A 20,413-nucleotide genomic window follows, 5' to 3' on the forward strand; every position below is an offset into this window, starting at 1 on the left:
TTACTTAGGTAAACAGTTCAGCATTAGGAGTTAATCAAGCAGCTGCTTTAGCTAAATAGACAGTTTCATCTAAGTAGAGGTCCAGATGAAGGGAGGGATAGAAACAGTTCTTCCTGGTTATAGTATTTGGTGCCAATATATTGTCCTTTTTAAAAGCCAGGCATTCAGTTGTTTATTCCCTCTCTTTCTCATTGCCTAATTCAAGTATTGTCTAGATTGCAAGAAAGGTTCTTTTTTTCTCCTCAGAAACATTTCAGCCATGCCAACAAGACTATATCTTCCAATCCCTTTAATAAGCTGCAGCTGCTAGTTCTCCTCTTCAGGTCTGGCAACTTAGATAGATTTGAAGAATGGTTTCCTTTTTTCAGTAAGGGAAGGGTTTTAGCTTTTTCATGATTCATACCAAAGCAAAAGTTATATTTGCTGCCATAATATGCTTTTTGAAGATTACATTGAGAGCATACAGTCTGCACATGGGAGAATCAAATCCTGTCTTGGTATGTGTCAGGCCTTCAAGGTAGTCCAGACAAGAATCACAAACCATGAATACTAACACTACCTTTTTTGTAAGATTACAGTAACAGTCTGAAGTTTGTTGCAAGTCTGAAACAGCTTTCCTCCTCCCCTGCCTTTACTTTCCAGAGAACTAGGGAGGGTCAGGGTCCCTTCTGAGACGCTTTCTCCACCCCCATTCCTTCTTTGGGCTGAGATATCTCTTGTCAAACTTGGCTACGGTTCTTCCTCCTGTCTCCCAAGGTTATCCTCACAACCCATTTCAGCATGTCTCTTTTTAAGTAACAAGGAGTTAGGAAATGTATCTGTTGAGATTGCATTAAATATTCTGTATCACATTTAGTGTGTAGACCCAAAAGATTGTTTCAGTAGCCAAGTGAAACAATCTGTTTCCAAACAATGAAACTTGCATTCAAAATGAGCATCATCTTCCACTCTCAAAGATGTTTTCATAATAAAAAGCTTGCAACTCTTCTAGATATTACACCTCAGACTACCATACTTTTTTCCTAGGAGTTTGTAGTCTGCCCAAACAATTTGTTGGATATCTATGGATTTGCATTGTTAGTTCTCTCCAGGTAACTTCTGTGTTGCTAATTATGTGAAATTAGTGTGTTATGATTGGCCTTAAGACACATGTACTGATACCACAACCTAAACATGTTACAGTATATTTAATGTACATCAGAAGGAACGCAATCTGATAATACAGTGTTAATTTCAGAATACTCTCCATTCTTATATGTTTAGTAGTCCATTTGTTATTATTAAATTAAAAGAGTTTCTACACTTAGGTCTCACAGTGAAGAAGCATGGATTTTTGAACATATCCAGATACAGTTATTACTCTGAAGGTGTTTTATAAGATGCTACATAATCATAAGCGTGTGGGAGAGAGAACTTGAGAGTTTCTTTGTCAATTATGCTAAAAGTATCTCATTTCTGTATTGCTATAATGCAGGGTAGGTAACCTGGTGCCCTGTAGATTAATGTATTTTGCAGGGCTTCTTGAATGCCTCAATTTCTGTGGTTTTCCTTTTTTAACCAATGTATAAAACATTTTCCAGTTCTGGAGTTAACAAATGCAACTTGCTTTATAGTCTGAGAGGTAAATATGTCAACATGCTCTGCTTCTTATTGTTGAATAGTTGCCATAATCTCAAACTGAGTTTCATGTCATGTATGTTAAAGCTTTGGGGATGGCCAAAGGGAAGGGAAAACAGATACTTAGTATTGGGTTTTGTGGTTTGTAAATCTTAGTCACTCATAGAAGTGTTAGCAATTTTATGGAAAAACATTTTCACCAATCGTTTTAGAGAGGAGAGATTTGACTAGGATAAATGATATTTTGGTGGATTGATTTTTTTTTTGTACTCAATATAGTCATGGAGCTAGAAAGGGTTTAGTGGATTATTCAGCTGAATCCTCTATCTTGACTTGGGATATCCTGCAACTGAACTAAGTGAATATTGGGTATTATTAGACAAAATATTATTAAACTAAAGGTATTATTAAACTAAATCCGATGCTATGTGAGCAGATCTCTTTCTTGTGGAACTGACATTTTCCTTCCCCTCCTCCATCCTTCAGCCCCTGATGCTGCCCTTCAAATCTGTTTATGAAGAAATCCCTCTAGAGAAGATTTGGGGGGGGGGGGGCGGGCTGGAAGTGGGGCAGGATTCAATTCAACAATGTTATGGTTTTTATCATTTGGGAGTTTTACTGTTGTTGTGAGCCACCCAGAGTTGTGTTTTAAGATGGGCAGCCTACGTATCTTTTAAATAAATGAATAAATAAATTCTTCAGTAGTGTGCATTCTACTAGCAGAGTGATATTGTTACAGCTAGCAATGTAATTTGGCAATACAAAAATATAATTATAGACTTCTGACCTGCAGGTAAAATTTAGCTTGTCTCTCCTATTCACTTGTGAGGATCTTTTGAGGTCTTTCATGAAATATTGTCCTTTTATCCAACTTCCAGGAAAGTGAGGGCATAGACAAACAGACTGTTTGGGACCCATTGCTTCAAGATGCTCCAGTAATGGTTCCCACATCTTCATCCAATCTTTGCCTTTCCCAAAGGAGATTCTGTTTTACAAGAACTGTTGTTTCGAGTTGCTCTCTGCAGCATGACATTAATGAGGAAGACTTCAGAGGTATCTCTGGTTCTGTCCTACTGAAATCATCCAGGCTCTAGGAAGAGGCCTGGCAAATATATCTGGCCTCTGAGTAAAGCTCCTTCCATATCTGCCCTTCTTTTATTGGTTTCAGCATGAGTTAGATAAGGAAGGGTTGTCTTTTTGTCCTTCTGTTTCTGACTTCTTCAGACTAACTTGTACTGGTATCTTTCTCCTTTAGCAACCTATTCTTCCTTGCATTTTGAACTGTATCAAATATTCTGTCCTACAAAATGGTCCAGGGAGGTCTAAAATTACCAGATAAATAAGATGGGTTCTTCTAATGCCCAAGATTATGATTTTATTAGAGATAAACAAAATGGAATCGAGTTCCAGCTTAAATACACAACTTTCCAATTAGTTACAGAACAACCTCGTCATATAAACTGTATCTTCGCTGTGAGGGAGAAAGATCTGTTCAAATGTTCAGAATGTATATAGAAAAGTTATTTTAACGTTTTTGGTATTGTGTTCCTCAGTACAGTTTTGTTGTACTGAAATTAAGGATGTTGGCTTTGTAATTAAAATTTTGTAATGTAATTTTTTCCTATACATTTTAATGAAGGTAGGGCATAAAAGATATATTATCAGCTATTATAAATTAAAACCCAACAGTGAATAGCCACATGTGTAATAAAGAAGTGTTTTCTCTCATTTATAATAGCATCAATCCATGTTATTTCAGACTAAGCATGTTATTTCAACGAGGATAAATTGACCATTTTCAATATTTTTGTTCCATCATGCTATAGCTCTGGTGAATGGCAAATATTGTTTCATAATCACATACTTTCTCTCTTCTTCCTCTTTATCATTCTTAAATTCCTTAGGTAGAAGAGTTGATGATGGCTATGGAGAAAGTAAAACAAGAACTGGAATCTATGAAAGCAAAGCTATCCTCTACTCAGCAGTCTCTGGCTGAGAAGGAAACCCATTTAACCAACTTGCGGGCTGAAAGGAGGAAACATTTGGAGGAGGTCCTAGAGATGAAGTATGTCTTTGTTTCTCTTAATATTTCATTCTGGCTTTTTCTTTAATGATGGTTCTACCAGGTCATCTGTTAATTCCTGTTCAAGTTATTAATGAAAATTTTGCTTTAATATTTGTCGTCTTCATTTGTAATAACAACTTTTTATAACTGGAGTTACGTATAAAAATAGAGGACATCCTGAGAGCAATGTACGTTTTTTCTCCCAGCACCACATGCATTCCTATAAATAGATAGCATTATTTGATTAATCCCTGTATGAAATTTGAAATTACAATTTATTTATATCCCACTTTTCTTTTTTAATATATATATAATTTTTATTAAGAATTTGGTTATAATAGTAAAATCTAAACAAACTAAACTTAAAAAAAATAGAAAGAAGGAATAAAAAGTTCAAGGAAAAAGAGAGAAGAAAGAGAAAAGAATATAATAAAAATAAAAAATGTATAAAGAAGTGGCTTCCAACCTTCATCACAAGTATTAACAAAATTAGTGACTCTTCACCCCCTCTAAGGTTACAAACATTTATCTCTTCATCCCATATCCCACCTCTTATCTATAAACAAATCCATAAAATATGGAGAAAGCAGAAAGTCTTTATAAAGGGTCCAGTTTCCTGCTTACCAACAGCATGTCTCTTGTCTGAATTTAATTTCTGCTTGTTCACTCTCATCCAGCCTGTTATTAAATTTATGCAGTGTTCAAGGATGCTGATTACATCCTTGGAATTAGCAGGTAAGGAACAACAGAGTTAGATGTCATCAGCATACTGATGGCACTCCATTCCAAACTCTAAGTAAAATTCCCTTAGTTTTACATAGATATTAAATAGCATGGGGACAAGATAAAATGCTGTGAGATACTATAGGTCAGCAACCTAGGTGTCAAACAGTAGTCCCTCAGCAGCATCTTCTGGATGTGCCTTGAAAGGAATCACTGCACAACAGTGTTCCCAAAGCTTAACTATACCAGAAGACCCAGAAGAATTCCAAGGTCTGTGCTATCAAAAGACACCAAGAGATCCAGTAGAATTAGCACGATTGAACTCTGGGCAAAACCCTGGTTGAAATGGATGCAGATAATCATTTTTATCCAGATACACCTTCTCATTCATTTTAAATTATCAAATTCTCACCTAAGACAAGATGGCTGCTGATAGCAAGGATAAGTTAGCATTGCAGCTAAGAAGGGAGAAAATACAGGGTTTTGATGGATTTTTCTTTTAAATTGCCCATTACTTTCTATAAACGTAGAATCAAATCCCTTTAATTTACTTTGGAAGTTAGTATTTTGCAGATTTCAGGACAGTTATTCATTGACAGCTGGATTGGATAGTGCTACTAGCAGCTCATTAAAGGTATTTTTTAATTGTTTAACCATCCTTGAAGAGAAGAATTTTATTGGCAAAGCTAACAGTGATTTTGGTTTTGTAAGCTGTTGTTTATATTCTCCTTTCCTGTTAGTATGTCTTTGCTCTCACCCGCTCCACTGCTTTTTTTCCTTGAACGGCAGGGGAGAGAAATTAAGGCAGAAAAGTACAAGTCATGCACAATAAAAAGAAGGTTTTGGAGTTACGGAGATGAAGCATGAAATGTTTATAACCCAAACTTTATATTCAACAACCTGATACTTGGGACTGGGATATTGCTTTTCCTTTTAAAAAGTGTTAAGCTATAAATTTGCCTGCCTTCTAAGCTGATTTTATAAAGGAAAATAAGTCTTGAGAATTAAGTCTTAATACAGGAATCCAAAACAATTTGAGATATACTATATCTTACCATCAGTTCTCTAGCACTATATTTTTTTACCAAACTGTCTACTGTCAAACTCTCTCTCTGTTTTTTTCATTAAACTATATGCATGTATCAGTCAATTAGTAACTTTATTATGGTCATTGACCAACTCTAATGAAGAGCAAAACTTCTGAGCCAGCAAATAATAATTGTTGTAAAATTAAATAATGGTAAAACTGAAAATCTGACAATTTGGGGAATTATTAGCTGTAACTGGACATCTTTATAATAAGCACAATAGAATAAAACATGGCTTAATGTTTCAATAATTCCTTCACCATAAAAGCAAAGCCCTTGTTTGATTTGAATACCCCACATCTTCCCCTTAAGAACAGCTGTAGAAGTGGCATTAAAACTTCCTAGACTTAGGCTCTTCTGAACTTGGGAACTGTTACTTAGCTTAAATATCTTAAATATGAGAGCAAGTTTGGTGCTGGGTTTGAAACTAGGAGGCTGTGAGTTCTGTTTCTCCTTTAGCCATGAAATCCAGCTGGATAACTTTGAGCCAGTCAATCCACCATGCATGGTTGTTGTAGTAGGAAAAATAGGCAAGAACATTAGGTACATACACCTTGAGTTACCAAAACTAAAGGTGGGATAAAAATCAAATAAATAAATAAATTTTGCCCATTTGAAAAAAGGGGAACAACTACCCAGGAAGCAATTCTAGGTAGATCTAATTAGCTTTCCAGATCTGTGGCATGCTGTTTAAGGGCTGCTGTTACATGCTCATGTCCCATCATCAGAACTGCATCAGCTGAGAAGCCATTGCATTTCAATTTCTCATGCAATGTTCTTCTCCAGGGTGAAACAACATCATCAGTTAAAATCATGGGGCCAAGCCCATGGATGAAAAAAATAACTTCAGCCAAATATGAGTCTCAGTTTTGATAACACAGCATGCAACCACATTGGAAATTTGAGATATGTTCCTTAAGAATTTAAATTGCACTTTCTCCAAGAGGGTAGAGGAGTTATATGGTCCCAATTCTGCTTCAAACAAAAGTTGCGCCCAGACTCCAGCTCAAAATGCTATTTGAGTAGCAGATACGAATAATGCACCTCTAAGATAGTAAAAATATTACAGGATATTGTTGATTTCTGTGCATTTTAAACAACATGCTTCATATGTGCCCTTCATCTACTGGTAGCATGAAACACTACCCTTAAATACTTGAAAATGTTAACCTGTTAACAGGTGCTATTCAAACAGGTGCTTATTCAGTTGCCAAGCATGAATTTTAGGCATTTAACCAAAATTAAGACATTAGTTTTTGTATAATTAATTTTGAGGATTTCTACACTGCAATATGAGACTTAGGCATACAAGGCTCACTTTAGGGCCAGGTGTCATCTGAAATAGCAGCATCACATCATTTGCATATAGGAGGATTGGAATATGTCTTTTCTTTAATTTTGAAGAAAGATGAGCTTGATTGGGGGAAGCAGCCAAAATGACAATGTATGCACATATATATTCTATGTTACATTTTCGGAATGTTTGTGATCTGGAATTTATGGACTATTTAATCAGTGTTGTACTGGAAGATAGTTTGACTAAATATAATGAACAAAACTAAAATTAAATTTCAACCCCTGTGAACTCAAAATATTTCATGGTGCATTCCTAGAGTAGAAAATCTGACAGACCCCAGGAAAGGGAAGGAGAAAACAGGTCCATTGCAAAAGAGATACTTCAGCTCAAGGGATGGGGAAAATGTGAGGAAGAAACTCAGAGCAGCACTGCCTTAACTATGCTAGGTATAAGTTGAGCAGGATAATTGTTTTGATGGGCTTTCAAGTGTTCAGTTACATTATCCTACTAGCAATAAAAATCTTTCCAGGAATCTAAGTGGTTCTTGTTTCAGGAGTTTGCCAGCCTTGCAGGGCTCGACAAATCCTATGAAAGAAGTCCTGGATGGAGTGGTTTTTATTCCAAGATACATACAGGTCTTTCTATTTGTATGATCTTGTAACGATCGGGACTTATGTGAATGGAACTGGGTTTGTCAGAGCAATGTTGACAAGATACCCAGCTTGGTGTAGCGGTTCAAGGCACCAGGCTGAAATCAGAAGACCGTGAGTCCTCCTTGCTTGAAGCACAAAGCCAGTTGGGTGACCTTGGTCCAGTCACTCTCTCTCAGCCCTAGGAAGGAGGCAGTGGCAAACCACTTCCAAAAAACCTTGCCAAGAAAACTGCAGGGACTAGTCCAGGCAATTGCCAGGAGTCAAGAATGATTTGAATGATTTGAAGGCATACTTGAAGGCATACACACGCAGACACACAAAAATGTTGGCAAACCTCTGCCTTCCCATATTTCTCTATTAAACGTACCTGGCTTTACTCCATCTCCACTTGCTCTCCTTGTTCCCAGCTGTCTTTCACATCTGCCCTATATATTTTCAAGTGCTTCCAACTTAACACCATCTGGTTTGGAAAAGCTGATATTTTTTTATATGGACCAAATTTATATATTTGACTAAACCACCGTTTGTTTGATCATGCTTTGTTTTATCAATAAGCCATTGTGACCTTATTCACATACAATGCTGCGTCATAAAACTAGGTTTGCTGGTTGAGTTCAGACATTATATAATCTATTACATTATGATTTAGTGTATTATATAAATCCAAACAATGACTTGAGTGACTATAAATACTTGCATAAGCACAGCTGCATCTAGTTACATAAAAGGCTTTCTGTTTCATGCAAAATCACTTATAAAAATCAGAAAAAAGAATTGTCAACTTGTTCTGCAATCTTTTGTTGGCTAGGTGTGATGGAGGTGCATTAAAACCTCCTTTTATGTTTAGAGAAATTATTCTTTTGTTCAGTGTTGCTTTACCATTTCTAGCTTTTTCTTGCTGCTCAGAATCCTGTAACGTTAATGTTTCACAAATGAGTTCTAATTGCACATCTTTGTAACAACATAACTACATGTGCAGCGTTCAGCCTCTTTGTCTTCTACCCACTGTGTATTCTGATATTGTGAGTCAGTCTATCCTGTTAAAAACTGCACTTCAGATCGTTTATACCTCAGTTTTAAAGAACTTAGAAATATATTAGAGTCTTTGTACTCTAATTTTTGCTTATTTTTAGAAGAAAATGCTAGTGTATTGTTTTTATTTTAATCTTTTTTTAAGGTACTTTAGTTGAATTAATTTTTATACTGCCACTGTCATATAATAATAATAATTTACTAAATGTATATGCTTCCTGACTCCAAATGACTCTGGGTGGCTTACAATTGTTAAAATATTTAAAAACAAACAACAATAGAAAAAAAAATCCACACACCTAAAAACAGCACAAGATAGGAGAACAACGATGGCAAAGAAAATAAACCCAGAAGGGGAAAGAAGGGAGGGAGGAAAGGCCGTCCAGCCTGGGTGAAGAGCCAGGTCTTTAAGACACTTCAGAACGCCAGCAGGGTGGGAACCGTTTGAATCTCGGGGGGAACTCCATTCCAGAGGGCAGGCACTGCTACAGAAAAGGCAGACTTCCAGGGCCCCCATAGATGGCATTGTTTAAGCGATGGAGCCCGGAGAGTGCCAACCCTGCCAGTTCGAGCTGTTCAGAAACCATAAAATATCACGATAAAATGCAAAACATGAAAAGTACAACTATTAAAATCAAAATAATTAACACTCAATTGAAACTGGAGTAGTACTGTATATAGAAAATAAATAATGAAGCTATCTCAGTTAATTAGAAAAGCCCTGAAGAAAAGCTCTGACAAGTTGTTTCTGAACAACCAACATTGTCAGGGCCAGGATTTCTTTTAGGGGAAAGTTTTCAATAACACTCGGGCCATGTTGGAGAGCATCTCCTTTTGGCTTCACTCCCCAATTTCACAGAAATGGGGAATCAGAAACATTTTTTCCCCAGGATGTTTATACCATACATGTCAATTCTAGCTGAAATGGAAGGAGATGTCTCAGCAGCAAGCCATATGGTGTTTCATAAGTTAAAACCAGCACTTTAAATTGTACCTGTATCACAGTATTTGTGTCTGATTCTTTTGAAATTGGAGAATTATGAAAATGGTAGGTAGTCTGGCCTTTTTAAATGCAATTTTTGCAACAGGAACAGATTTGATAATTTATTATTATAGTCTACAATGGTTGAGCTGTCAATATGAATCTAAATAGCATTCTTGCTATGGATACAATAATGTGATACCTAATGTGATAGCTAAATCAGGTCCACACAAATAAGAGTTCATCAGGTTGGATTAATTTTACTTTTAGTTGTTAATAAAGTATACATATCAGATCTTTATTTTAATATTCAACATAGTATTCATGTAATACACTGCTTTAAGTTTTTGTTCCATGTGGTCCACAAATACGAAATTCTGAAAACTGACTAGCAATTATGTTATAGAGATTTTTTTTTTAACATGAGTGTATCGCATTATGTTTTGAACTCAAGATCCCTGAGAATAATCCTTTAGAGAAAATGTGCTGTGCTATCTAAATGAGCCATGACAGACTTGGAAGCAAAGACCAACTGCTGAAAACGGGACCAGGTGGTGGTTAAGGGGTTTGTTCCACTCAGTAATTGCTCAAGATGTTAATGATGTTGGGAAAGGAGATTTTTCTGCAGTTCATTTCTTAAGATTTTCCTATTGCTGTACTCTTGTTTCCATTCTGTTTCAGAGTAGTCTCTTAGCACCATCACTCTTCCTGAGTTTGTTTACAGGGGTGGGTAGGTTATGAACAGTAAGATGGTGCTGTAAAATTTGGTTCTCATTCTAAGGCAACGCTAGAAAAAGCTAGCACATCAATTCCAGTTGCAGGTTGTAGAGAATAAAACCTGGCTTATTTTGTTTTAATTGAGTTAAAAGTGAAATATTTATAGTGGGATCAGTGACCCCACTCAAGAAGCTTTTTAATCAGAACAGATGTCTGAATTCCAGTCAGGTATACACAACTTTGGAGTCATTTTCCCTCTCATATTATTAGATTATAAAATCCTTATAGAAATGTAATTGAAAAAACAATCTCATGTGCCTTTGGAATGCTATATTTGGTACTGTTGTTGGAAGTCTGAAGGATGCATTCTGGATGAGCATAAGTTCCATTCTTTGTGGTGACCTTTGCAAAAAGAGCTTGGGGTAGGTATTTGTCTGGAAGACAGAAACTAATAAACAGCAGCAACTAACCAGATAATAGGGTAGTGCCAAGAAGGCTATAAAACTCTGATTCAGAGCACACATGGGTGTGCCCATAGCCCTTGTCAGGAACATCTGAAAGCAGCTGCATCTTTTCCTGGGTTCCCACAACTGCTCTCCCTTTGAATTCAAATTGCTCTGCAGCCCTGTATGTCTGTGTTAGATATTTTTGTTCATTTCTAAAGAGTTGTCTTCTGTAGCAGCTTGATCATACTGTGAAATTCTTATTCTGCTTCTTAGGTGGTAAGGAGAGGGTTGGAGGAGTACTGGAAAAAGAAATATAGTGGTTGCCTAATCCTATTTTCATACATTCAAGTGGAATAGTCTCAGTAAAACATGAAGCATTAGAGGCAAAATGAGGAGGGATTGTGCAAAATGAGGATGTATCATGCTCAGATAGATAAATTTAGAATGTAGTCCTGAACAAATTAACGTTCTGCTGTTTTTCTCTTTCCCTCCACCTACTTTCCATGTGTGTCTCTGTAGCTGAAGGAAGCCTAGGCAGGAGGTCATCTATGACAAGAGGTTTCTCAGATGGAGCCATATTTTCCAAGAGGCAAAGAGACTTGTGCTTAGTACCTCAGATCATTTGAAAAAGGAACAGGCCCTGAGCAATAGGCAGCTGAAGCAATAATGAATCAATATTTTTAATTTACAGGATTGCCCTTTCTATGGGGTTCATTATTTTGATGCCAGGTTTAGAAGGGCATCAGAATCATCCAAGGAAAACTGGGTAGTGACCTGCTGATGAAATCAATCTAAGTCGCTCTGCTGTTTATATAAATAGGTAACTTTTTTCACAACAGGTCACTCCAGCTACAGTTCCTTCCCAATCTGTTCTGTTCATGAAAGTGTTTTTAAGATCCAAACCTAGTTTTGCAGGAATAAATACAGGATAAGGTTGAGCATGGAATGGAATTGCTTTGTGAGTTTAAGGATTATAGAGCCTATTATTTTGGCTGAAAGAAGACCTTTATCAAGCTCTCCTTCCTTCCCTCGGCTTCAGCTGTCACTTCATTCCACCTGGCAGCAGAACAGTGAAAGAGCTTTGCTGAAGGGCCTGCAGTTTTTTCCTCTTCCCTTCTCTTCGGTTCTTCCTTTTGTGTGAAACTTCTGATTTAAGTTCCAGTTCACAGGTTTTCATTCTTTTTTCTTTGCTACTTATCATCTATAAGCTACTGGGAGTATTACTGACTGAAGAGCAGGAGATTATAAACAAACTGTCAGCTTCAGGTAGAATATAATCTAGTTTGGTCAGGATATACCTAGTGGACAATGAACATTCGAACCAGTTAACAGAATTTGGTGATCCTACTCCTGGAGGAATGGAGCTTTAGCTCAGACACTTTTTGGCAAATGGCACTGTTAGGAAAGAGATGTTGAATTTGTTTGATACAAGAAGTTTAGATGACACTCTTGACTTTCAGAATCTCAAAGCAAGAATTAAATATGGCCTTTTTGCACATTGGTCTCAGGACCCCTTGTATATATTTCTATCCTTGCTACTGAAGTTTTCATTTCCAAATACCCAAAGCAGAGATGGTTCTCGTTTTTCAAGGTAATGGAGGTCATCAGTCCTCTTGGGAAACTGCCAAACTACTCGTAATCCTTTGAGTCAACATACAACATCATCAAGAGATAAACAGCACCCTCAAAAAGCATGCTTGGCCATATAGACAAGGTTCCTCATGCTAGTCAGCGTATTATTAGAAGGGGGAGGGTTGTTTTGCACTGAGCTACATGTACTTCTTTTCAAAGATTCTACATATGCAGCTTTTATCTAGTGGTGGGAGCATTTATAGCCCTACCTTTATAAGGCTATCTGCTCTGTACCTTTTGTAGTAAGTTACCTTCCTTGTTATTCTGATCTCACACTTGGGGAACAAGGAAACGGCCATATGAGTTTAGCAGGAGTTTATGTGATTTCATGCCACTTCATCATGGTCCAGTTTAATTCCTTTAGTTGAGTTCTGCATAAATTCCAGATGTTTGTTCTAATTCATTTTACCAGGTTGAGATAGTTGGTTAGTCATGAATACTACAAATTCAGGATATGAAAAACCATGAAATATACTCCCCATTAACACACATTAGAATTGATCAATCTGTGGGTGACCTCATGGTTTAGGTGAACCAGTATTTATTTGGAAGTTAGATGAAGATTTATCCTTTAATATGGAGAGAGCACATAGACAACAATCTAATTCAGTGTTTTTCAAACTTGGCAACTTTCAGATGAGTGGACTTCAACTCCCAGAATTGCTGGCTGGCAAATTCTGAGGATTGAAGTCCACACATCTTAAAGTTGCCAAGTTTGAAAAACACTGATCTAATTCCAGGCAGCTTTTGGATCTTGGACCTGCTGCCATTTTCTCCTTTATGTATGTGCCCTGACAGTAATATCCAGTGGTAATGCCCTTTTGACAGCATTTCATTTTCAGCAGCACAGTGGAATGTCCTCAGTACTGAGTTCCACTTCCAAGTTTTTGGTATCAGCTAAAGATTTATTTTTTTATCTTAGTTTTTGAATGTTTGCTGATGTGTCGGTAACAGTTACAGTTGGGTTACTGTTCCTGCTGTCCTGCATAATATTTAACCATAATATGGTTTTATTGTTTTAATTTATTTGTACTTTGAAATTATTACAATGAAAATCAGGTTATACATTTCCTAAATAAATAAAAATAGATTGTTTAAACAAGCTGTCAGGATCATGCCAGCAAAAAGTATAAAACACAAACGACACGTGTTCAGAGCCAAGGCGTTTGACTTTGAACTCTTCATTAACTTTCCATAGAATAGGGATTAATTCCTTCTGTCTGATCCAAACTCCACAGATCAGAAGAACAGCCCATTGTAGGCCCAGCTTTCCATTTAGGTTATGTGTGAACTTTGAGTGCCAAGATCACCACAAAAAGTTTGCCACTGCGTGTTGCTGTGATGTGGCCCACTGGCTGCTCCAGCATTTCAGTGTAGCTAATGAACTACAACCAGTTGGGCCTGTGGTTTGTTGTATCTGTCATCCAAACTTGAAACTCGGGGGGGGGGGTTGTGTGTGTTTGGAACAAGCCTGGGAGCTGTGCCTGTTTGCAGGAGGGAATAGTGATTGTGATCATAGCTACATGCACCACCACACTGCATTTTCACATCGGGAAGCAATAATATTCCAGCTTCCCATGACATGCATAAACATAGTATTGCTGCCAATTTCAGGTGAAGTAGCAGAGTGGACACACATAAACCATCTGATATGATTTAAGTTTATTTAAAATATTAATGGGTATGTGCTGTCAACCCCATATTAATACACCTTTGCCTTTGGCCTCAGTGGAAACCAATTTATTTTCATAAATATAACAGGGACATGAATTTTTAGATCATTCACAGTATGTTCTACTGGCAGTGCTTCCAATCCAGGTTCCAACTTTTCTTTCTTTTGCTTGTGAACCTCTGATTGGTTCTGGCACACTTTGCCACTTTGAGATTTTTTAAGGGAAGTGATGTACAGATGTTTTGAATGCATAAATAAAAATTCCCAGAATTGTTTCCAACTTTTTTACAGAATCTTACAGTAAAAACAAAACTTTTCAGATGCAGAAAATTAGCATTACTTATTATTGATATTTTGTATTGTCTCTCTCACAAAAAGATCTAGATACACTATTGTTTTTGTTTGTTTTATGAAGCCTGAAAATTCATGCACAGATCTTCAGGTTTCCTTGAGAGAGTCTTCCTCTGGCTGTGACAGAATGCATGAGCAGAATCAGTATTACACAAAAATGATTCTGTATTTCATTACAGAAAATAGAGGCATTTGAAAATCACTCATAACAGAGAGCTCTTATCTTTCCCATATTGTTTTTCTCTGTGCAACAATTGAATGACTACTGGGAAGCTTTCTTTACATCACATTCCCTAAAATTACTGACAATTTCCTTCAAGGACCCTTCAAAAGAGATGTTTGTATGATGTGCAGTAACTGAAAGCTAGACTAGTTGCGACTTCCGGGGAAGAAATGGTGAACTGTAGACTGCTCTGCTAAAAGTGGACCCGACGACTGCGGTGTAATCAAGAGCCAGCAAGTAGACCGGCTCTTCATAATTCCTCTCTAGACAAGGAGAGAACTTATGATGACCCCACCCCACGTGCTCCATTCAGTTGCTCCTCATGAGGAGACTGCGTGACAGCAATCTCCAGCAGGTTTAGAGCTCTGGGAGACAAGGGAATAGCCATCTTGCTCAAACCATGGTCAGCACCTTTAAAAAGGACACTGGGTTAACATACTTACTTTTCTAATCACTTTCGGAAATTGCTTGTTAACTGCTTTTCAGCTATTAGGAACCTGTCAGGCCCAGCCCAAGAATAACAGTGAAACAGTCCAGTTGAGTTCAGTTCCTTTATTTGCTTACACCATATAAACAGAATCTTGCCATACTAAATCTATACTACTGCAACTAGTGGATATACCCTGGGAGAGTCTAGGGTGTGGCTGTCCTGAACCTCTTATGCTTCCCACGCTCCCCTGGCATTGTCTCCTTTTCCTTCCTGGATTGCACCCCCTCCTTCCTGGTAGCCTTGCTCTCTGTTGCTACCCCCACATCCCCCTCCTCTTCGTAGATACATTTCATCACAGAATCTTTGGATCAACAAGTTTTACAGCACCAGGTGAGTTTCCTTCAATCCTTAGCGAAATAAGTTTTAAATACAAAATTAAGGGCTTAACATTTTTTTCTTTTGGAATAAACAGCAAAAGGCTGATTAGAACTTTGATTTTGGAACGTTACAAATGGATTAAGGGTCCAGATGGATTTGAAATCAGATTTTGAAATTAATTATAATACTTCCGGTGAGAAAACGCTTTTGTTTTGAATCTTCTTTTTTTAAAAAAATGATAGGATGGAACTTTGAAGGTTGGACACTAGAGGGAACCAGAAGGAACTAAAGATTACAAATAAAAGAGAAGAACACTTAAGTTTGACTTACTAATACAGAATGAAGCAAAATACTTTAACATGGACATATGGAAGGATATTTTTGAACTTAGGATATTTTTGGACTTAGTTTTAAGAATGTCTGCCTCTATAGGTAGAATATGTTTCAAAGATGTTATGAAAGAGGAACAAGTTTTACCTGATAAGATTGAGACTGATTTGAAAGTGGATTTAAAAATAACAGGCTACGAGAATGATATGGAAGATGCTACACTGGACATACAAAAGGAACCAGCTGATGCCCTAATAATTAAAAAGGATATACAAATAACAAGGGGGACGCAGTGGCGCAGCGGCTCAATGACGCTGAAAGTTGCTGGCCAGAAATGGTCGACGCTTCAGTGGTTCGAGTCCAGCCTTCGCGTTAAACAGGGTGAGCTCCTGTTTCCTCCCCAGTTCCTGTCAACCCAACAGTTTGAAAACTTACGTGAGTAGATAAATGGGGACTCTCACTCCAGTGGGAGGAAAAATGCTGGCGGCGCCTTGCAAAAAAGGAGTTGAGAGCAGTTGCCGGTAAGCGCGAAAAACCGCGCATGCCCGAAAAGGGCGCAAAGCAACGGAAACCCCGCCTCCTGCGCTCGCCAGCTGGGCTCTGCCCTAGGAAGGAGGTTCTGGCAAACCACTTCCGAAAAACAGTTGCCTTGAAAACTGCAAGGACTCGTCCAAGCAGTCACTGCAGGGTCAGCAATGACTGAGCGCAGATTAAAAAAAAAAAATACAAATAACAAACTAAGAGAGCAACTTGGATAATTTTCCTGTATTGGATTTACAGAAGAGACTTGTTAAAGCTTTGAAGAATTTCGTGAGAAGGGACAAAGAAAAAATGAAAAGAAATCAAGTTCTAGGACATTATTTGAAGGGACTAAAGAAGAAGATTGTTAAAAGTAAAAGGAAGGAATTTAAAGTTTATTTGATCAAGGTTAAAATAAATATGTTATCTCTGGTAACCCTTAATGGACTTTTGCTGAGCAGAACTAACGATGAGGCTTTAAGGATTTGTTTATAGAGAAGAGATGGGATACGGGAAGAAGAGATCATTTGTTGTATTTTAAGAGAAGGTGATAAGTTACTAACATTGTTTATACTTGTGATGAAGGGGGGAGTCATTTCCTTATATATTTTTTCTTTTCTTTTACTGTATTATTTTTTTCTTTTCTATCATTTTTCTTTTCTGCCCTATTTTTTATTTTTTTTTAGTTTGCATTATTTATAAGTAACTTTTAATAAAATTACTATTAAAAAAGAGAAAGACTAGTTGCAGGTACTGTATACTCCCCTTTTTGCAGAAGTTCTTATATTTTACTGTGGTCCAAATTTACTCAAAAGGAAAGACCGCAAATCACCTTGGACTTTTGGCTGCATTTTCTGAGGAAGTACAACATAAAGCATGTAAATTTAAACCCACATCAAACTATTGGAATTTATTTAAGATCACTACAGCAGTTCCATATATTCCACATTCAGATGCCTTCAGTCGCAACTAAAACAGTCATAACTCAAAGATATGATACTTTAGGATCTTCATAGGCTTTGTATAGTTTTACCAAAGCTATAGGTTTTGTTTTCTTTTTATAAAAACGTTTTTTACCTGTTCCTCAGGGTGTCATTCCCTTTCTCATAAATGTTCATAGCACTTACTAGCATATATAAATTGTCAGTGTGCTGCATATTTCATTAAGTATAGACCCTGCATTATTTATTATTTTAAATTTTATATATATATTAATATTAAATATAAATATATTTATTATATATTATTATTGCTTTATTATATTATTATTAAATTACTCTTCTCAACCTAAAAGCATGATCTCCAAAATTTATATATTATCATGACTGGAAATACATATAGGAACATCTTCCCTAAGTTTGAAAGAAACTTGGGGGACTGATCTGGGAAAACAGCTAGATAATTATACATGGCAAGTACTGTGATGTTCTGGGGAATTTCTGTCAACTTCTATGCAAAAATTATATTTGAAGATTTTGCACTGGTGGTATTTAGTGCCTATAAGAATTGCACAAATATCCTATAATTATCCATCCAAATGTTGGAGAAATTGTAGCTGAAGGGAACAATTTTTCATCTTTGGTGGACATGTAAAAAGTATTACATTTTGGTAGGGGAATTGACAAACTAAATAACGAAACAAAACTAAATTCACACCAAAATTGGGATTATTACATATATTTGATGGGGAGAATAAGTGCTAATCAAAATGTATTATTGTTTAAAATAAAATTATAAATTGTCCTCTGCATTTAGTCACTTTTATGATAAGACACATGCTGATATCTGCTGACTGAAACAGCAAAGTAGGTGTGTCATATTTTAATATAACGAAAGAAATGTGAAATAATTATGGAACCTCTCTTTTGTGCTTTCTAACTATAGAACTAAATGAACCTTTAAATAAAAGCTGATCTCTAGAGAAGCCGCAAGATACTTTTTTTTCTCGATGCAATTTTAAATTAGCTTGAATACTTTGCCTTAATTCTGAAAAGTAATAATCTTATCATCCCATCTGTGGAAACTTTGGAGGAAGAAAAAACATTCTCTCTAGCACTCATTCAAGATTAAAGATCTTGACTGAGGACATTTGTGCTTCTTGTTCTATATGTTTACATGCCTAAATAAATTTTGCACAGTGAATATATGTTCAATAGACTCATCACCAGCAGTTTGCCTTGTCTTCAAAGAGGTGGTCTGAAAGACAGAGTTAGAATTAAAGGGTGCAGAAAGAGAATACTTTAACCACTGGCATCTTCACAAACTGCAGACAAAATGTGCTAATTTGGAGGTCTTGGCTTTGAAAATGTAGAGTTGGTTTGGGGTATAATTTCATAGCCTTCATGTCAAATGAGGCATGAAACAAACTGGCAAAAAACTCTAAAGTCCCCGATGCAGTTCATTCTGTATTCTCTGCAGACAAATTGCCAATGAATGATGCAGCTTCAACAGAATTGGAATTAATCAGGACTGCAGTCAAGCAATACTCAAAGCCTGTTTGAGTTGCAAGGCAGAATAAATGGCTCAGTATCAAACTAAAAGTATAATGAAATCCTGCAGGTGGCCCAAACCAGCAGTATTTAGATCAGCAGTACTTGCCCACAAATGAAAGAACCCAGAATCTGCAAATACTGTTAATCAAGTAGTTCTCCATTTATGGCTCAGATATTTCAAGAACCCTTACTGTATGATGATCTTGACCACTATAGTTTACCATTCCTTTGCAACATGGAATATGTGAGCAATACATCCTCTTTGTAGGAAACTGAGACTTATAGTCAGCATATTTTCAAAACAGGTCATTCTTAGCTGATAATTTGTTCTCCCTTGAGAGAAAAGTCACATGTCTGATAATCCCATGAGAATAATTGTAGCTCAGTTACTAGAACTTGGCCCCATATTCTTATTAATATACCTGAAATATGAAAGCCACTTAAAGGAGAGGTTCACAGAATTTAAAAAATAAAAATCTGCTTTGTGGCACTGTTGCCATCACCATCTGGGTCCTGATTCCTCATCACTCAAGGGAAATAATTGTATATTCAAAAGATCTCATATAGTCTCTTCCAATACAGTATGTTCAAAAATGAGATATGACCACAGCCTATACTTTTAAAAAATATTAAACTTAATTAAGAACATTTTAATCAAAGATAAGTCAAAATCTATAACAAGAGTATTATGGATCTCTTTTTTCCAATTCTGAATTAGTTGGCATCTGTTTGGAAGGTTGTTATTTGTCCAGTTCTGTGTTCTTGTGAATCAAAACTATTTCATGCTATTTTTTTAAAACCAAAATAGGACCATGAGCATACAGGTATACTCCATGCTATAGGAGCATATGGGAATGGTGGACTTAAAAAAGGATATGAGAAGATTTGAAGTCAGTCTGTTTTGGCTGGTGTGGGTCTTCCGGGCTGTGTGGCCAGAAGAGAGAACTGCTCCTGTCTGTGCTCCTGCACTCTGAAGATGCCGGTCACAGGTGCTGGCGAAACATTAGGAAACAAAACCTCCAGAACACGGCCACACAGCCCGGAAGACCCACACCAGCCATTGTATGCCGGCCGTGAAAGCCTTCGACAATACATCAGTCTATTTTATTTTCTAACATATATCATGCAAAAAGTTTCAAGATTTAAAAGATGTATATTGATATATAAGAACAGAACACTCTTCTGTTAAAACTGGAATTGCGCGTTACAGATTCATCAACAATCCGCGTTGGCAAAATACATAAGAATATTATTTGAAACTGACCTATCTTATTTGCACCAAATTCCACTACTGATTTTTATTTTGAGACTTAACATTTAGTGGGGTAGATAGACTTTTATCAACAAGTAAGAGCAAATTTTTGAGTTTAACCACCAGTGCTACTGCCATCTCAAACTGAGTTAAGTCAAAAGCAGTTATAAAATGGATCATGACTTAATTCTCCATCCTACAATGTTTCAGAGTAGCAAGACGCAATAATGAGGTCAAAATAAATTATCAATCACTTATTGTCTGGAGTTTTGCTATTTCTTTTTTTCTGATACTGGCTTTTGCTTCTTAGTGACAGCTGACTTTTGTTCAGATGTTATGTTCTTATACTGTAGCTATGGCCAATGAGTTGCTTCTGGAGGGGAGATTTCAAGTTGCAGAACATGCTTTTGGGAACTATACACATCCATGTTCCTCTGTCCTCTTCCTTTGACCGTAACCATTTATAATTCTAGCTGGGTCTCCTCTTGATACCTGTTCCTCGCTTGATCCCTCT

General features: G+C 36.8%; 1 protein-coding gene across 5 annotated transcripts in view; it reads left to right on the top strand.

Annotated features, from left to right (window-relative positions):
• Positions 1–20,413, top strand: part of ERC1 (ELKS/RAB6-interacting/CAST family member 1) — a 163,660-nt gene that overhangs the window by 83,262 nt on the left and 59,985 nt on the right. For all 5 annotated transcript variants that reach the window (XM_088141236.1, XM_088141238.1, XM_088141237.1 and 2 more), the window contains one exon: positions 3,522–3,682. In XM_088141236.1, coding sequence (XP_087997362.1) covers positions 3,522–3,682 — 161 coding nt within the window. The remainder of the gene's footprint in view (positions 1–3,521; positions 3,683–20,413) is intronic.

Source organism: Python bivittatus, unplaced genomic scaffold (assembly GCF_059951505.1).
Source record: "Python bivittatus isolate LINGU-HERP-01145 unplaced genomic scaffold, Pbiv_v1 ctg000330_np1212, whole genome shotgun sequence".
Classification (NCBI taxonomy): Eukaryota; Metazoa; Chordata; class Lepidosauria; order Squamata; family Pythonidae; genus Python; species Python bivittatus.